This window comes from Phasianus colchicus, chromosome 1 (genome assembly GCF_987193195.1).
Source record: "Phasianus colchicus chromosome 1, bPhaCol1.hap1.1, whole genome shotgun sequence".
In the NCBI taxonomy this organism is placed as follows: Eukaryota; Metazoa; Chordata; class Aves; order Galliformes; family Phasianidae; genus Phasianus; species Phasianus colchicus.
In genome coordinates this window covers 46,381,246-46,397,452 of record NC_143436.1, presented here as the reverse complement: position 1 = coordinate 46,397,452, position 16,207 = coordinate 46,381,246, and the positions used below count along the sequence as shown (strand labels likewise).

At 43.8% G+C, this 16,207-nt stretch overlaps 1 protein-coding gene across 1 annotated transcript; it reads right to left on the bottom strand.

Annotated features, from left to right (window-relative positions):
* Positions 1-783: 783 nt before the first annotated feature.
* On the bottom strand, positions 784-2,166 carry SNRPF (small nuclear ribonucleoprotein polypeptide F). Its single transcript, XM_031600015.2, has 4 exons — positions 2,017-2,166; positions 1,746-1,871; positions 1,506-1,570; positions 784-890 (listed from the first exon to the last, which is right to left on the bottom strand). The coding sequence occupies exons 1-4, from the start codon at positions 2,017-2,019 to the stop codon at positions 824-826; spliced, it is 261 nt and encodes an 86-aa protein (XP_031455875.1). The 5' UTR covers positions 2,020-2,166; the 3' UTR covers positions 784-823.
* Between the last annotated feature and the right edge of the window lie 14,041 nt (positions 2,167-16,207).

The window sequence follows — 16,207 nt, the reverse complement described above, 5'->3', positions numbered from 1 at the left end:
TGGTTGCTCTTAACATTTGAGAAAGTTATTGCATTTCTGCCAAAACTTTAGTATTCTGGATGCCCAAAGCTAAGAGTGGTCTGTTGTTACTTTTGGTGTTTATTTTTCATAATATGGCAGACTAAGACCAGGCATTCCCATTTCACAGGGTGTTTTAACTCTATGAATGCCACTGAAATTCATGAACCTTTATAGCCGCTGAGACTCTTTGTGTATGGATATTAGTTATGAGGACTACACAAGATTCTCCTGCCTTTGATTCTTTCCTGCAGCGCCCTCAATCTACTCCTGGACTCCTCTGTTGACTAGTAGCTGTGAGTTACATGCTGAAGACACAAAGTTCTTTATCTTCTACTGTAGGTGAGCCTGCACCATAGCACAGCCATGCAACAGCACAGCCCTGACACTGACCCACACTGAGGTGATACGAGAATGAGCCATCTATTTTGTCTTAGAGAACACAACTTGGAAGATTTAATTCATTCTGGGAAGCGTTTAAATTCCAGTACTTCCCTTGAAAGAAAAGGCCTACATTGATACCAGTAATAATTGCAAATTTTAGTTGTGTGGTGTTTTTTCATTTTTTTTCCTCTTTTTTTTGTTTCATACTTTGTTTTCACTTTAAGACTTTCAGTTTAAAGTTGAAAGAATTAGCTGTTCTTCCAGCGTTTTTTCTGGACAGCAATAAAACACCAGAGACCTTTTTAAGGGTGAACTTCCCCCATAGTAAAATACAAGAACAACAAAAATAAACACCTGATTACAAAGTTGTGGAAAAGAAAAAAAAAAAAAGAAAAAACTTTATTTCCAGACATACAAAACATCATTCTCTCATTTCTCCATCTTCTTCCTCTTCTTCCACGCCTCTGATGTACAAAACATTATTGCACCTGTAAATAGAATCAAGAATTCCCTTAGTTGAAATGCCTTCTTTCCCTCACAAATACACTGCTTTAAGCATTTTCCTACTTGACTGCAACCTGGCAACACTCAAGACCTGTGCAAAAAATGGCCACTGTTGACACTGGTCAGCTTTTCCATAAAGATTCACTGCAAATACAAGACAAGTTTATGAAAGCAGTATGCAATTAACAGTGATGTACAAGTAAGTTTTGCATGTGGATTAACAATCATGGTCAAGTGTTATTCCCAAGCACACAATGTTTTCAGCAGCTGCAACACTAACTTATGCATCCTCGTATATTCTACTACTACCAAGAGGATTTACAGACCTGCAATAAGCTGGAGAACTAAGGTGCTTAGTTACTTGAGAAAGGGATCATAAATACTTCTTTAAATACTTTTCTTTTTGAAACTATCTATTTCTCTCCTCAGAAGGGATCCCAGCTTAACAGTTACAGCCCATAGCCTTCACACAAGAGTTACAGTGACGTTTAGTGCTCCAGTACAGACAAGAAGCACAGCCCCTAGACCCACAAGCTTTAACAGAAGCAGTAACACAAGACTTAGAAGACCCCATTCTCCTGCTTAGGCACCACGATTACCTTATCAAAACTTCCCCCAGGTGTCCAGACAGCGCACCATCGATATACTCTTCTGTGTTCGCAAGCTTAAAATGAAAACCAGCACAAAGATTACACCAACAGGAGCCTCACCGCCGCTTCCACCCGCAGCAACCCCAGCCACACAGACCTGAGGGCAGCCCAGAAGCGCCCTGCTTTCCCCCCACCAACAAGCAGAACCCAGGGCCCTGAGCCCTCCCTCCCTCTCTCGCCGGCCCTCACCTGCATGTTCATGTAGCCGTCGACGGAGACGAGGTAGCCCTTGTACTCCATCCCCCACTTCAGCTTCACCATCACCGGTTTCCCCGTCAGCCCGTTGAGGAAGGGCTTTGGGTTGAGGGGCAGGCTCTGCGGGGAGAGCGCGGGTCAGCACCGCCCGCCCCTCCCCTCCCAACCGTTAACAACGGCCGCCGCCCCCGCACCGCCCCCTGCCCGCCCCGCGCCGCGCCGCGCCGAGCCGCGCCGCGCCGCGCCGCGCGAGCGCCGCCCTCACCATGGCGACGGGGCGCGCGGCGGCGGCCCGAGAAACGCAGGCCCACGCGGGAACGCCTCGTGCGCGCCGCGGGCTGAGAGAGAATGGAAGGCAGAGCAGCGCCGGCTTCCACTTCCGGGGCGCCGCGCCGACCTCTGACCTCTGGCCCCGGCGCACCGCCTTTGCGATTGGCTACGGCGCCACGGCGCGCGAAGGGAAAAGCGAGGCCGTCCATTGGCTCGGTGGGGTTATGGGCTCGCTCTCATTGGTTGGGCTGGACGCCCCCCCCCCCGTCCTTTTCCGGCCAATAGCTGTGGTGCGAGCCGCTCCACCGTCTCGAGCGGCGTCCGCGCGGCGATGCCGTCTGTGGCGGCCGGGTGGTGACAGAGCAGTCGCGTGCCACCGCTCTGCTCGCTTCGGCCTTCGCGCCTCCCTTCCCTCTCCACCTGGGGCTCCCTCAGATCCGTGCATGTCCCAGCAGGCGGGGTTTGTGCCCTGTACAGCCGGCAGAGACTTTGCACCGTGACAGTAGTGACAGTAGTGCCCCGCCAGCTTGCTCTGCTGGCTGAGGAGAAACGTGGCGCTGCGCAGGGAGGGCGATGGAGTGCAGCTGTATCTGCATCAGCGGGGTGTCCGTTACTTTCCGCTTTCGGATTCAGCAGCTGTGAGGACTGCTTTCAGCCTGGCCAGCTCTTACTGTTTCTTTCCCGACAGGCTTTTTTCCACGAGGTGGCAGTGCTGCACTTGTGCGGTGATTGTGCCGTACACGGGCGGCTCGCTGCAGGCCTTCGTTGTACGGAGTGAGAAGGTCCCCCTGAGCCGAGAAATACAGGACCGGCTACGGTCATTTCTTAATACACTCGGTTCGTCTGATATATGCGTTGGAGAAGGACTTGGGGGTTCTGATGGACGAGAAGCTGTACACGAGCCAGCAGTGTGCGCCTGCAGCCCTGAAGGGGCTGCATTAAAAAAGGGATGTCCAGCAGGGAGAGGGAGGTGATTGTCCTCCTCTACTCTGCTCTTGTGAGGCCCCACCTGCAGTACTGTGTCCACGCCTGGGGCCCCCAGTACAAGAAAGACATGGAGCTCTTGGAACGGGTCTAGAGGAGAGCCACTAAGATGATTGTAGTGCTGGAGCAGCTCTCCTATGAGGAAAGGCTGAGGGAACTGGGCTTGTTTAGCTTGGAGAAGAGAAGGCTCCAGAGAGACCTCATTGTGGCCATCCAGTACTTGAAGGAAGCATATAAACAGGAGAGGAAATGGCTGTTTACAAGGGTGGATGGTGATAGGACAAGGGGGAATGGTTTTAAACTGAGACAGGGGAGATTTGGGTTAGATATTAGGAGGAAGTTTTTTACAGAGAGGGTGGTGATGCACTGGAACAGGTTGCCCAAGGTTGTGGATGCCCCATCCGTGAGGCATTCAAGGCCAGGCTGGATGTGGCTCTGGGCAGCCTGGTCTGGTGGTTAGATGATCACTGTGGTCCTTTTCAACCGAGGCCATTCTATGATATGATGATTAAATAAAATCACCAGATAGATATCAGTATTGGAGTCACAGTTGAGAGTAGAAGTGCTCAGCTTCTGGTTTCATAATCAGTTCAAGAATGCATGTGTCAGTAACCTCATCAGCTACAGATGGAGTATTGTCTGCTGATAGGGTAGAAAGATGTACTGAAAGCACAGAACGCATGACTACGCCTTGTTTAGGTAACTGGATAACTTAGTTAATCAGAAAACAAAATAGCTTTTTCTTTTTTTCCCCCTGTGAGGAATTTGCTGTTTACTTTGTTGACTGAATCATTCTGAGTCAGAGGACGGTTTGCTTACGTGAGTCTTCCCGTGGCCTTCAGCAGAGGGGTGAATTTCACCTTTTGTCCTCTTTGTATTTCCTCACGTAATAGGGGAAGTAATAGTTTGCATTCTTTTCTGCCTTTGGCTCAGGATATTTAGGATGTTGCTCAACGGGAAATGAACAGGAAAGTGCTTTTGTAGTAGATTAATACAAACCTCCGATCTTGGGTGGATGGATAGCATTCTATTACACAGCTTGGCTGGAAATTTAGCATGACTGCCCACACTTTCATTCCTAAGGAAATGCATTGAGCAGCTGGACATCTGACAGCAGCAGCATGTCTGATGGAAGTATACCTTAAACAGCATTGTCTAAGAGCAAAAGCTCACTGACATCATTAATACACTGTATCACCTGAATACTCAGCAGAGGGGGCTGGCTCCTGTTCTCACAAATTGCTGAGAGAAAGCTGAGCTGTCCAGAGGTATTCAGGAGCTCCCTGTGATAACCCCATGCTGTCTGTCATAAACACGTTACTTAAGGAAAGTTCCAGAGCTATCCCATGTTCCAACATCTGAACTGCACATTGGCTGAACATCCCAGACCTTTTCCTTATGCCTGTGTATAAAAGAGTTTTGCTCTGCTGCACTGTTCTCCCGCAGTGAGCAACTTGTGATGCCAGACAGTTCATCTCTACTGGAATTGTAACCATCACACTGAAGACACCATGGGATAAAGCTCCCAACTTCAGGGAGAAGTTGGCATCAAAATAAACTCAGTGTGTCAGGGCAGCACGGAACTAACCCTGGTACATGAATGATGAACCTGAGACTGATTTAAAACTGACAAAATGGTGCAAGAGCATGCTGCTGTCCTTACTGTCCCTGTAATTTCTCCCCCCATCGCTGAAAACCAAGCCAAACTGTGTTTCAGAGATGGGTATCCAGAATCTAAGGCATCCCTGTGCCTTTTTTCTAATTGCTGATGGTTTGAAATGAGGCTGGGGGTGGTGCACTAACAAGAGCCCATGTCTTGGAGGAGTCATAAAAATCTGTTGCTCTCAATGAGGAGATTTCTAGTGTGCCAGTGCCATGAACCTTTCACCAGGACGAACTGTACTGGGGATGCTATGGAATGGGTATTGTACAGGAATTAGGAGAACATTAAAGCCTTCTTTTATGCATATTGAAAACCTCTATTTGTTCGTGCAAATAGTATTCATGTGAATTATGCAGCTACATTAAAGGGAGGCCCTTTAAGAATGTGCTTCTGAAAACATGGACTCCTTTGCCAAGAAATAATGGGACTTCCTTAATTATCAGCTGTTATCTTCTGGTTTGGGGAAAACTTTTGTTGCTTTGTGTGCTTTTGTTTCTTTTATGTTTTGACATTAATGAATTGGAGGTTATGTAGCGAGGAAAACAAAGTGATCTGTATAAATAATAAACTGGAATTCTTCTGTGCACTGGAAAAAAAAGGGGAGAGGGACACCAAGCATTGTGAAGAAGGAATTTGGAAACTGTGCTTTCACACAAACTTCTTAACAGAAACTAATAGCTGGCTTCAAATCATGTAGTGTTTGAGGAATCTGAGCAGGGATCAGCAAAACTGTCTGATGTTGGAGGCTCTGTGTATGGTGATGGACTGTATTAACAGTTATCATGGCTGAAATTCCGGTGATGGAGATATAAACCTACCAGTAGTTTCTAAACCTTGACGATCTTTTATTCATGCCAAAGCCCTCTGAAACCAAGAGTTACCCTGACAAACAAAGGAAAGCCATTTTTAACTGTGCAGCTTGGGATAGAGAGGAGAGGAGAGGAGAGGAGAGGAGAGGAGAGGAGAGGAGAGGAGAGGAGAGGAGAGGAGAGGAGAGGAGAGGAGAGGAGAGGAGAGGAGATGTTAAACAATGGGACTGTTGGCTGAGCGCATGGGTCACCAGGAGCCAATGATTAAGGTAGATAAGATGCTTTACAAGAGGTTCCCTTGACATTTTAGAGACAGCAGAGGGAAAGCTGCTCTAGAGGAGAAAGTTAGAGAGAGAAGTGCTGCTGGATTAAAAGAAGGAGCTAAATCTAGGATCCCTGAACTTCTTTGAAAACTCTGAGCCCAAGCAATGTTCTGGAGCGATGAGGCAGAGGACAGGACACAGTTTCCAAAGAAACCTTTGAGTCATGAAGGACTGTCAGCTGTAGGGACAAATATGTCCTGAACAACCTCCATGACATTGTGAGGCTCTGAATGTGTTGTGGCTTTATTAATTTGGTCAGATATGTCTATTCTTGTGATAGCTGAAGGGAAGAGGGATTTGGGGTGGGAGCCTCTGCTTGTGCCTCTCCCAGGGGAGCCGGTGCTGGTCCTGGGGCAGCAGAAAGCTCCCTTCCAGGAAGGGGCTGCAGACAAAAAAATCCCCAACCCCCTGGACTCTGAAAGTATTCCAGAGGCTATGTCTGCATTTTGTGTTTGGCTTGAACTTGAGCCCAGGGCCCATGTCTCAGCTGGAAGGCAGCAATCTCTGCTGTGTATCTGAGAGCAGTGCCTTCTGCCTTTTCACTAATCTGGTGGGGCTTTTGTGAGGGCCTGTCTGGGTTAGGGAGAGCCAAGGGCCCACTGTAGTGCCAGGCATGTTTGCGTGAGCATCCCCATGGAGCAGGGTGGAGGAAGAGCTTCCACAGAGCAACTAGAAAGCCTGAGAGCCCTGCTGCCATCCTGCAGCTGGCAGGAGTCCGAGCTTGTGTAGGTGGGCAAGCTTTTCCCAGACCCCACAAACCCCAGAGACTTTGCCTGCCCAAGATAGGAAGGGTCGTGGGAATGAGGAGTTGGCTGTGGGAATGGCCAGAGAATAAGAACTTAGCACGCAAGGCAGATGGCACAAAGGATGGAGAAGAACATGGGGAGTCACAACATGGGAGTCCTTTATGACCCTTTTAGCAGCTGCTGTCACCTGCCTACATGGAGCACAAATGGGCTCAGCAGCACTGAGTTGTGCCAGAGGCATTCACCTCAATGTTGTGTCTTTCTTCTCCAGAGCAAAGCTTTGGGTGGACATCCTCCTGTTGCTTCTTGCTTCTGCCTCCAAGTATGAGTCATTCCCTACCCATTTTCAGCTTCTTTCCAGTCACTGTCTTGCTGCTCATTCATGCTATGGCAGCTAACTCCATTGGTGATGGGAAGGGTCAGAAGGTAAGCAAAGGTTTAGAGATGGTCAGTAGGTAACCAACACTTCTGCACAGGAGCATGGCAGCAGATGCACTTACAGGGACAGAGGAGTGAGGAGATTAGACCCCAATGCACTGTTTACTGCAGTGCAGGATAGAGATACTTAAGCTAGTTTGTGTAACCAAAACAATTGAAATAAGCCTGCTTCTCTGCCAACAAACAGACTGTGCTATCTGAGCCAGCTCGCTCCCACCAGCACGTGCAGACTTATTATTTGGAGAAGAGTACATTCAGGGGTTAGCGTGGTGGCCGCATCTCAGCAGATTTTCACAAGCATCTCCAAAGGTACACCCTTAGCAAGGACCATTTATTGTGACATCCAAGTCTCCAAAGCTCCTTGAAATTTTTCCAGGAAAAAAAAAAAGCTTTTTTTTTTTTTTTTTTAATAAGGAGAAAGTTACCTTTTTCCCCTCCAAGAACCATTCTTGTTGGCTGAAATTTTCTTTAAAAATATTAGCTGGGCACAGATTTCCTTCTTTCCAGGAAAGCTTTTCTAGAGATCTACCTCCTGTAAATGTTTATGCAGACAGCTCAAATCTGCCAAAGTTATAAGCATCTAAAAAAGAGAAGCTTAGAATGGAAAACAGTGGAAACTTAATAACAACATTACCAACTTTACTTAATAAACATATCTATTTAATGTGGGTTATATGTAATGAACGCTAGCTTAGATGTGACATTATTGTACCATTTTTTGATGTACAACAGGCAAAGGTTTACAATATCCATGCTTAATGTCAAGTATTTTCTGACACATTTTACTTCTAAAATTATCCTTAAGGTTGTTTGATCAGTTGTAGATTACAATAGACTGATATTGTGTTCCTTTTATATGATGCTTCACAGAAGGCAAGCGACTACTTGTTTTGACAGATTGCTAAAGATATGTAATTAGAAAGGGGCTAGTTCATACCTGTGACACTTTATGGATTTACATACTTCTGTGAAGTGGACATAAAATGCTTCAGCTCCCCTGTGATTTTATTGGTTCTTTCTGAATTACTCCAAAAAGAACCTGTTATCATTCTTTATCATTGGGAAAGGTGATTTCGAGGATTAAATGATACAATGAAGAATGTATTTAACCAGGGATATCAAATCCACAGGTGAACAGTCTTTCTTCAGCCTACTTTGCAGCAACGTTCAGCTGGAAGCCTGGCTGCCATGGTGCTGTTCACCACGTAGTATCCAGCTGGACACAGGTCTGCTGTTCTCATGGGCTATGCTGACAGTGACCTTTATAACATTATAGTTCTGCTCCCTGACGTGTTTGGGAAACAACACATACCAGACTTAAGAATCTGTATTTATTGAGTTATCTATAGAGTTTATCAGTAACTGACCTTCGTTTCTCTGACATACAATTCATACAGTAGGTTTTCTTTATGGGTCCATTATTTGCAGTCCCAAGTTTGTCAGAATTCCAGTGACTTAATTCTGAAAAGATGATGTTCTTTTGCATGATTGTTTTTTTTTTAACTGAACAATCAACATTAATAAATTAAGTACACATGAAAAATACTGCAGTATCGGTGTGGAATACTGCAGATTCAATGTTTCAGAATCAATATATGAGTATACAGTAGCTCACAGAAATGAAAAATACAACATTTGTAATGTTGGCAGTTGACCCAAACCTCAGATGATGGGCCAAAAGGTGCATGCTAAGCACACTGATCTGATCTGTAATGTGTTTAGCAAATGAGGGAAATGGAATACCCTTTGTCTTCATAACCTTTGCCTTTGCTGTTTTTGTGTTTTTCACATTTGGAAGTACACATCATCTCAAGTGCATTTAAATAGCAGCAGGATGGGAGTAATCACTGTACTTTCAAGGGCAGAATGCCCCTGAGTTCCATGGGAACTGGGTGCTGAATTGCACTAAAAATCCATAGAGCACAGATGAGTCAGACTTATGTTGTACATCTAAAATGTTGCTGTAATGAAAGATATCATGCAATTCTATTTATTCCAAAAGCAGATCCATTCTATATAACTTTTGAATATGTTGTACCTTCCATATTTTCTCAGATCTAATATGTGCTTTATATGTGTATCTGCAATACTGCAAAACAATGCAGTCAATGCCATCCGTAGTGATCTATATTTATGTACTATATATAATGTGTATGTATAGCCTATATTATTTACTAACAACCACTTTATTTCATACATTAGAAAAACGTGGGATTCTGTTGTGTGTGAGAGCACTGATTACATTCACAATGGTGAACAGATTAACCATTTAGTTGCAGGTATCAAGGTTGTCACTCAAACTGGCAGCACCTCAGAATTGCTAAAGCTTATCAAAAATTGTCTGGATTGGAAATGACAGCCATACATGCATGAATGCGTCTGTATGGCTGGAAGACTGTTGAAGTGTGAAGTGAAGAAGTTCACTTCAGTTTATTTTTTATCATAATTACTGTATTTCATGAGGGAACATTGACTTGCTGCATGATAAATACAAGGGGAAACAGAAAGAAACTTCATTCTCTTATCATCTTTGTCTCCCACCCAAAGGTCACCACATTTGAACAAAGCGTATTTATTTCATTCCTTATGCATGTACGTAGCCATTTACTGTACTCCGTATAAGTGAAGCAGAATAATTTTTTGTGAGACTAATTAAAAGTTGCATGGTAGAAAATGTTTTTGTGATCACACCACCGTAACGAAATTGAGCTGTCTTTACTGACGCGTGTTCCATTTACTGTTTGGTTTAAAAAAAAAAAAAAAAAAACATATTTCCCACACTTCTATCAGGTCATTGTTTCCTAAGAGCAAAAAACATCATAAATTCTTTTGTTCTAGGCAAAGTAATACCCTTATTGAATATACTTAGGAGAAAGTTGTGGCAGCTTACCTCATCTTTGTTCTTTTTGTGGTGTGGCCGTATAAGCTTTTTGTCTCTACAACATCTTAGAAAACCCCCATGTCAAATCAAGAACAACTGAATTGCTTCTGAGTTGATGGGGTCAATGAATAAAATTTATTTGTCTCCTTCCAAGACATGGAAACACCAATTTTCATTCTCCTTCAGTATCAGCATAAAGTATTAAACACAGTTTTAACATGTTAGATCCTATGTGGAATAAACTTTCAGTGAATAGAAGACATTAATTTAATTACATGATTTCATAATAGACTGTTAACTGAGTTGAGGGCTGCTCTGAGAAAGCCTGGAGGTTCTAGCACGACAAGTGGACAAAAACAAGCTTCTGTTTAAAAAATCATAATAAAAATCTCCCAAGTTAGCCCAAACCACTGTTAATTCTTCAAAAGAATGTCCGAATGCCACAGTCATGGTGGCTGATGTTTTGAGGACCAAATGGTCTACTGAAGACCATTCATGCTATGCCCAAACAGATTACAGACATGGCAGCTTTGATGCAGTCTACCAATGTAGGTGTGGGTTCGGAGCTAGTCTCATCCCTGCTGCTGGTCCAGCAGGTGGCTTTCAGCAAGCTGTGAAGTCATTTGTAAAGCAGGTACATTTTTCGTTGTTACTATGACTATTATTCCATTCTGTTGTTGAGGGAGTGATGGCACCTAGAAGGTGTGCACAAGACTAAGGCTCTTGATCTGTTCTGTGTGGGATCACTGGCAAGTGTGATGAGGATGCCAGGCTTCCCTGCGTGGGTATCAAATGATGGAGGGCGAAAACGAAGCATCACTTGAGAAGTGGAGAACAGAGGTGAGAATGGTGACCCTTAATGCTCTACCTGCCATTCAGGAAGTGAAAAAGACATTGTCTAACTTCTGTTTTTTGTTGCAAAGCTCTGTTGCTGTCTGAAGCACAGAAGGATACCTATATTTTTCCCTCCTCAGTAGCTGACCACATGCAGAAAGACAAAATGCCTCCTCCATTTCCAGAGACATGTGAATGGCTCTGAGATATGGACAGATATGCAATTGTCAACTCCAATTAGTTAGTGAAATGACCTACTGTACTTCTGTTCTATAGGTATCACAAAAGCCGTTCCGCCCATGAATTAGGCGTCGGTGAGAAGCTGAATTTAAGCCCACTATTGTATGGGAATGTCCACTCCACTTTGCCACACTAAAGACATTCAGGCAGGCAGAACACCCTCCGTCAGCTCATTAGGGCATACATTAGAGGCAGGCGCGCTGAGCTCGCCATGAACCCACTTGAATGGTCGTCCTTGGTGGACGCTTGCAGGGCAGACCGGTTCCCACAGCACCCCGCTGATCCCCTGTGAACAGATTCACAGCTCCCCGCTGACTGCAGAATGGACGGCTTGCCCCATCCTCACCCGCCACTGACAGCCCTCATAATAATAACCTGCCCGGGAGGCGAGGGACGGAGCCGAATTTCTGACAACTCATTAGCCAGAGATACAGTCGGGTTCTGCCAGGGATCTCCACCAACGCTGCAGCAGGGGAGGAACAATACTGGGCAGTGCTGGTTGGTGTGGGGTGATCCTCTGCTGCAAAAAGTGACTTTTTTCCTCACAAAGGAGAGTGACTTTGTGAAGAATCCTGAGGGAAAAAACAGAAAAACTGGCGATGTAAGAAGTGCTCAGGAGAAAAATGAGGCCAGCAGGGGGTCATATGATACTATAATGAAACCACAGCTGCTGAGGAGGATGCAGGCTGTCATCAGCAGAGAACACATGCTCACATTGTCCACCCTTAAGGCAGTAACCCAGCACTGAAATCCTGGGTCTAATTTTCATAATGCTTTCTCATTTTCTCTGTAGGCTTGACCAGGCCATTGTGATCAATGTATCAGTTTGGGAAAAGAAATTAAGAAAAAATGGATGATTCTATTAAATATGATGTTAGGACACAGGACTCACTGTCCTCTGCAGTTTGTCTTTTAAAATCCAGCTGTGTTGAACTATACCATGGTGTTCTGGCCCAGTCAGAAACTACATACAAGATCCTGCCCACTCCTGTGTGTCGTTGGATGATGGTAGATGGGCATTTCCGAGATGCCCCTCCTTCTTAGCCTAGGCACTGCTCCTCACCCTGCTCTTGAGGCACAACCTCAAGGTGTTACCACAACTCCAGTCTAGAGAGTGATGCTTACAAAGAAGTCTTCATCCAAAACATCCAACAAGGGCAATATGAGGTAGCTCTATCGCTACACGCAAGAGATAACCTTGCTTCTAATGGGAAGGAAGCAAGACGTGAAGAATCTTGAAAAAGTTCACGTATTTTACCTTTGCTATATATATCTTGTGTATAAGAGGCAATTGTCTGTGTACACAGAAAGTCTGTGATATTTTTGAGTATAAACATTAGGATCAGAAAGAGCAAAGCAGTTGATTTATAAGGTCTTTGTCTGGCTTATAGTTGCAGATAATGAAAATTCAACTCGTTTTTTTACAAATTTCAGTGCAGAAATGGAAAAAAAAAAAAAGCTTAACTGAGGTTAAGTAATTTCCAGCATTGCTGTTGAGAAATCCCATCCACACAGCTGGAATTACTGACAAGAACATGCCAGCAAGACCCAATGTAATGGCAAAAAAAGTGAAAAATAATTCCAGCGATTAATTAATTGATTAATTGATTAAAAGAATTATTACAGTGTGCTGTTTCCATCACTCAGCTCCTTTGCAAAATAAGAATGAAGAATTTCTGAGCCACAGCTCTCCAAGTACATGAACACTGTGGTCAGGGGAGACTCATGGCTATTCCTAAACTTTGAGGGGGAAGTAAAATCACAAAGAAACAACTTCTGAAAGAAGGGAAGAAAATGAGAAGGGATTAATCAACATGCAGCTGCCAAAAACTGTGATATTATATTGTTTCTGTCTTGTAAGCAGTCTATCTTGTAGGCAGGACTTGAAACTACGGAGATACACTGGAGATGTTCCAGACCTGCTAACAGTCCCCTTAGTTATGGAAGCAGCAACCTGTAGTAAATCATCCTGAAGGCCAATGAAAGGTTTTTAACAACTTTGTTGATGAACTGGAGAGGGAGGAGAATGTCAGTGACATCAGTAGGAAATGTTACATTTGTGTGTGTTGCAGGCAGAAGAATTGCTCAAAGGCAGATGTGGAGATTAAAATGATAAGGCAGAATTAATACAGACTTGTTCAATTTTGGGAACTGTAACTGTTGAAAGGGGAGCCAAATATATTGTTCCTCACAGCACATGCAGTCTGTCCAGGGAACAAAAGGAACTGCACTCTTGTAAAAATGGAAGTCCAGCAGACAGATATCAAGGTGAGATCAGCTGTTGGCAAGGGATGGTTGGTATTGTTCCACTGACCTGTTACATGGCTATTGCTGGAAAAAGGTACAAACTGAGAGAGGAAAAAAAAACCTAAATTAATCCAAATGAAAAGACTGGCTGACATGGTCTATGGCTGTGGTGAGAGATACTGCTAAGTAAACACAGATGTGTTGTTCCCCAACTGTGTCCAGCTTGGGAAAGATGTAAAAAAGCCCCCATGCAGTCTGTCATGGAATACTGAAATAGGAGAGCAGAGAAATGTCTGTGAACATGGATGATGTGCTTTGTCACAGACAGAGAGAGTCAGAGTCTGCTGTTGGGATAAACCACCAAAGGGCCTTGTCCTTCTCACCAAGAGTTACCTGCTGGAAGGAGAAACTCTGACTTTGTGAAGGAGGAATTAAGATCGTCTGTGGTCTTGGAAGCAAAACAGTCTTGGAAAGTGGGCAGCTGAGAGGCTCTCCTATGGAAACCTTCCTGCAGAAGGTTCACTAACAACTCCAGTGTCTCATTTTCTGTGGTAGATTCATATTTATGAATTGAGCTTATGTATTCAGGAGGTAGCAGAGAACAAGCTTCGCTGTCTATTTCTACCCTGCCTAGTATCAAGGGAGCTTAACTTCAAGTACTAATAACTTCTTCATTTATTAAGAAAAAAATACGTGAATACGCACATACTGTCATATTTTGTAAATAAAAATCTCCTTGACTGTGGAAATTTCTTCTAGACTGGAAAATACTGATCTTCCCAAAGATGACTGCACATTTTTGAATTGCCTTCCATTTTCTAAGTTGTTCTACTGTTGCTGAAGGCTGCTATTAGAAGTGGTTGCTGCACTTGAATGTGTATGAACTAAAGCTGATGTCACCACATTTTCCAGTGATACAGTCAAATCTAGAAAAAAAAGATTCCTTCTAAGTTCATTTTCAGCAATGAATTTGAAATGGATTCAAAAATACTGAGGTAAAAGGAACTACAAAACTTGTCTGAGCAAAAAGCAACAGACACATACCCAGACAAGCAAAGATTTCAGCATTGCATCTCTGAGCCTCTAACACAGCTGTGTTGGTTGCGGCTCCCATGACATACACATCTTAAAACCTGAAATAAAATTTGTGCATCAGTACTCCTCCTTGTGGTCCAGACCACAGATTTGCAAGTGAAACAGAGCCCAGTGCTTGAAGCCAAAAGTATGTGATAAAATGGAGAACTCTGGTGGGAAGTGAGTCAGCAGATCGCTATGGAAGGGAATGGTCTCCTAGAGGGGGCAAATGCTAAGGGCCACCACCTTTATGAACGCAACAACCAGCAACTCATCTGATATGCGTTGGGACAAAGGAAGGAGCTGATGTGACTTTTACTGGTGTGTGAACAGAACCACTTTCTGGGTGTGTATTCATATGGAGAATATAAGACAAGGGCAAAAGCTATTTCAGAATGTCCATCTTCCCACTTTACAATATAGACACTCCAGATAAAATGTCTCTTAGGAGTTGGAAAATTGTTCATTGGAAAGTCTTCATGGCAAACCATTTCAAGATGTACTTCTAAAACTACTTTGCAGTGGGAAAACAAACATGTAAATAGAAAAAGGGAATGTTTCTCAAACTTCCAGGAGATTTTTTTGGCTTTTGAACTTGTCCTTCCAAGACAATTAAACACTCTTTCCCAAAGCTAAAATATTTCTTTCACTGCAACGGGCTGAATGAGCCCTATAAAGCTCTATGTTCTTGGTCCTATTTCTAACCTCCATTATAATATTTTAGATACTTCAGATATTTCTGTCAAGATAAAATCTCTGAAAGCAAGAACTGTTAAATCACATCTGTAAAGTGAAGGATGGAGAATTCTTTACATGTGTAAAAATCCTTTGCATTATAAAGAAAAATAGTTTACAGACTGCTCTAAATACAAAGCAAATAACTCATCAGAAAAATGGGAATAGTATATACAAGCCTCTTAACCTTGGTGATCTTGTTTGGCAACAAACGTCTGGATGGCTTGACTGGATTATTTGAAAGTAACTACATTAAATACTGTCTTTTGTTCGTCAGCTGTGAGATTTATGCTAAGCACTCTACTTCAGTCCTGAAACATCTGCAGATAAATAAGGAAAGGAAATGAAGACAAAATAGCATGTGAAGTGGATTTAGCTCTCTCCCAAGTAGAAATGCCAGTGAAAGGATTTTGGCTAGTTTGAGATGTCCTTGCTTAGGGAGATAGTGCCGGAGACTAGGCAGGAACAATATGAACATGCATTTCTAAGAACATCTGTGGCTCCCAGAGCTGCAAGACAGAGGCACATCCATTACTGTATTCAGAATACAGGAAAAAATATCATTTAATGCCAAGAGATCATACCAGGACATGGATTCACAGGTGCTAGACTGAATTTATACATATGAAGATGCTCTTCTACAAAATAACTCTCTTCAAAAAAGCTTGAATTTCTCTTATGAAATTATATGTGAGGTAGGTACAAGGTAGTAAGCTGTGTACATCCACGGTGCATGTGTTTGGGTGCTGTCTGACATATTTTCAGAACCATCAAGTTCTACATTTTCTTTGTGCACTCCTGCTGAGACAGAAAATCCCTGGGTAAAGCCCTGCAACACATCACTGAGCGGAAGGCTCCGGTGTTTTATCTTCTCCGGTAATCACCCTGCTATGTCCAGTGGCAGTGCTGCTCTGAGCCTATGGCTACTTTGCCCTTATCCCTCATGTACAATGGTAGGAGTCCTGGACCCAGGGAACATCCAGAGCCATTGGGTAAATCTCACAATATGTGTTCCTGGATACTTCCTATTTGTTGTTGTTGTTGTTGTTGTTGTTGTTGTTATTACTATTGTTGTTGTTGTTGTTGTTCCATGTGGAAGCTTTGCTTAGGTGGATTTTTCCAGCCCCCTGTACCAGCCTTGACTTCCCCAGCTGCCCCATATCAGGGTGGCCGGACCACACTGCACCTTCCAGGCTGCTCCATAGCTGGAGA

Coding starts and splice junctions, on each gene's coding strand:
- SNRPF (XM_031600015.2), bottom strand. Junction 1,571..1,745: donor ACGGCTACATGAACATGCAG/GTGAGGGCCGGC, acceptor TTTCATTTTAAG/CTTGCGAACACAGAAGAGTA. Junction 891..1,505: donor CTGGGGGAAGTTTTGATAAG/GTAATCGTGGTG, acceptor TTCTATTTACAG/GTGCAATAATGTTTTGTACA.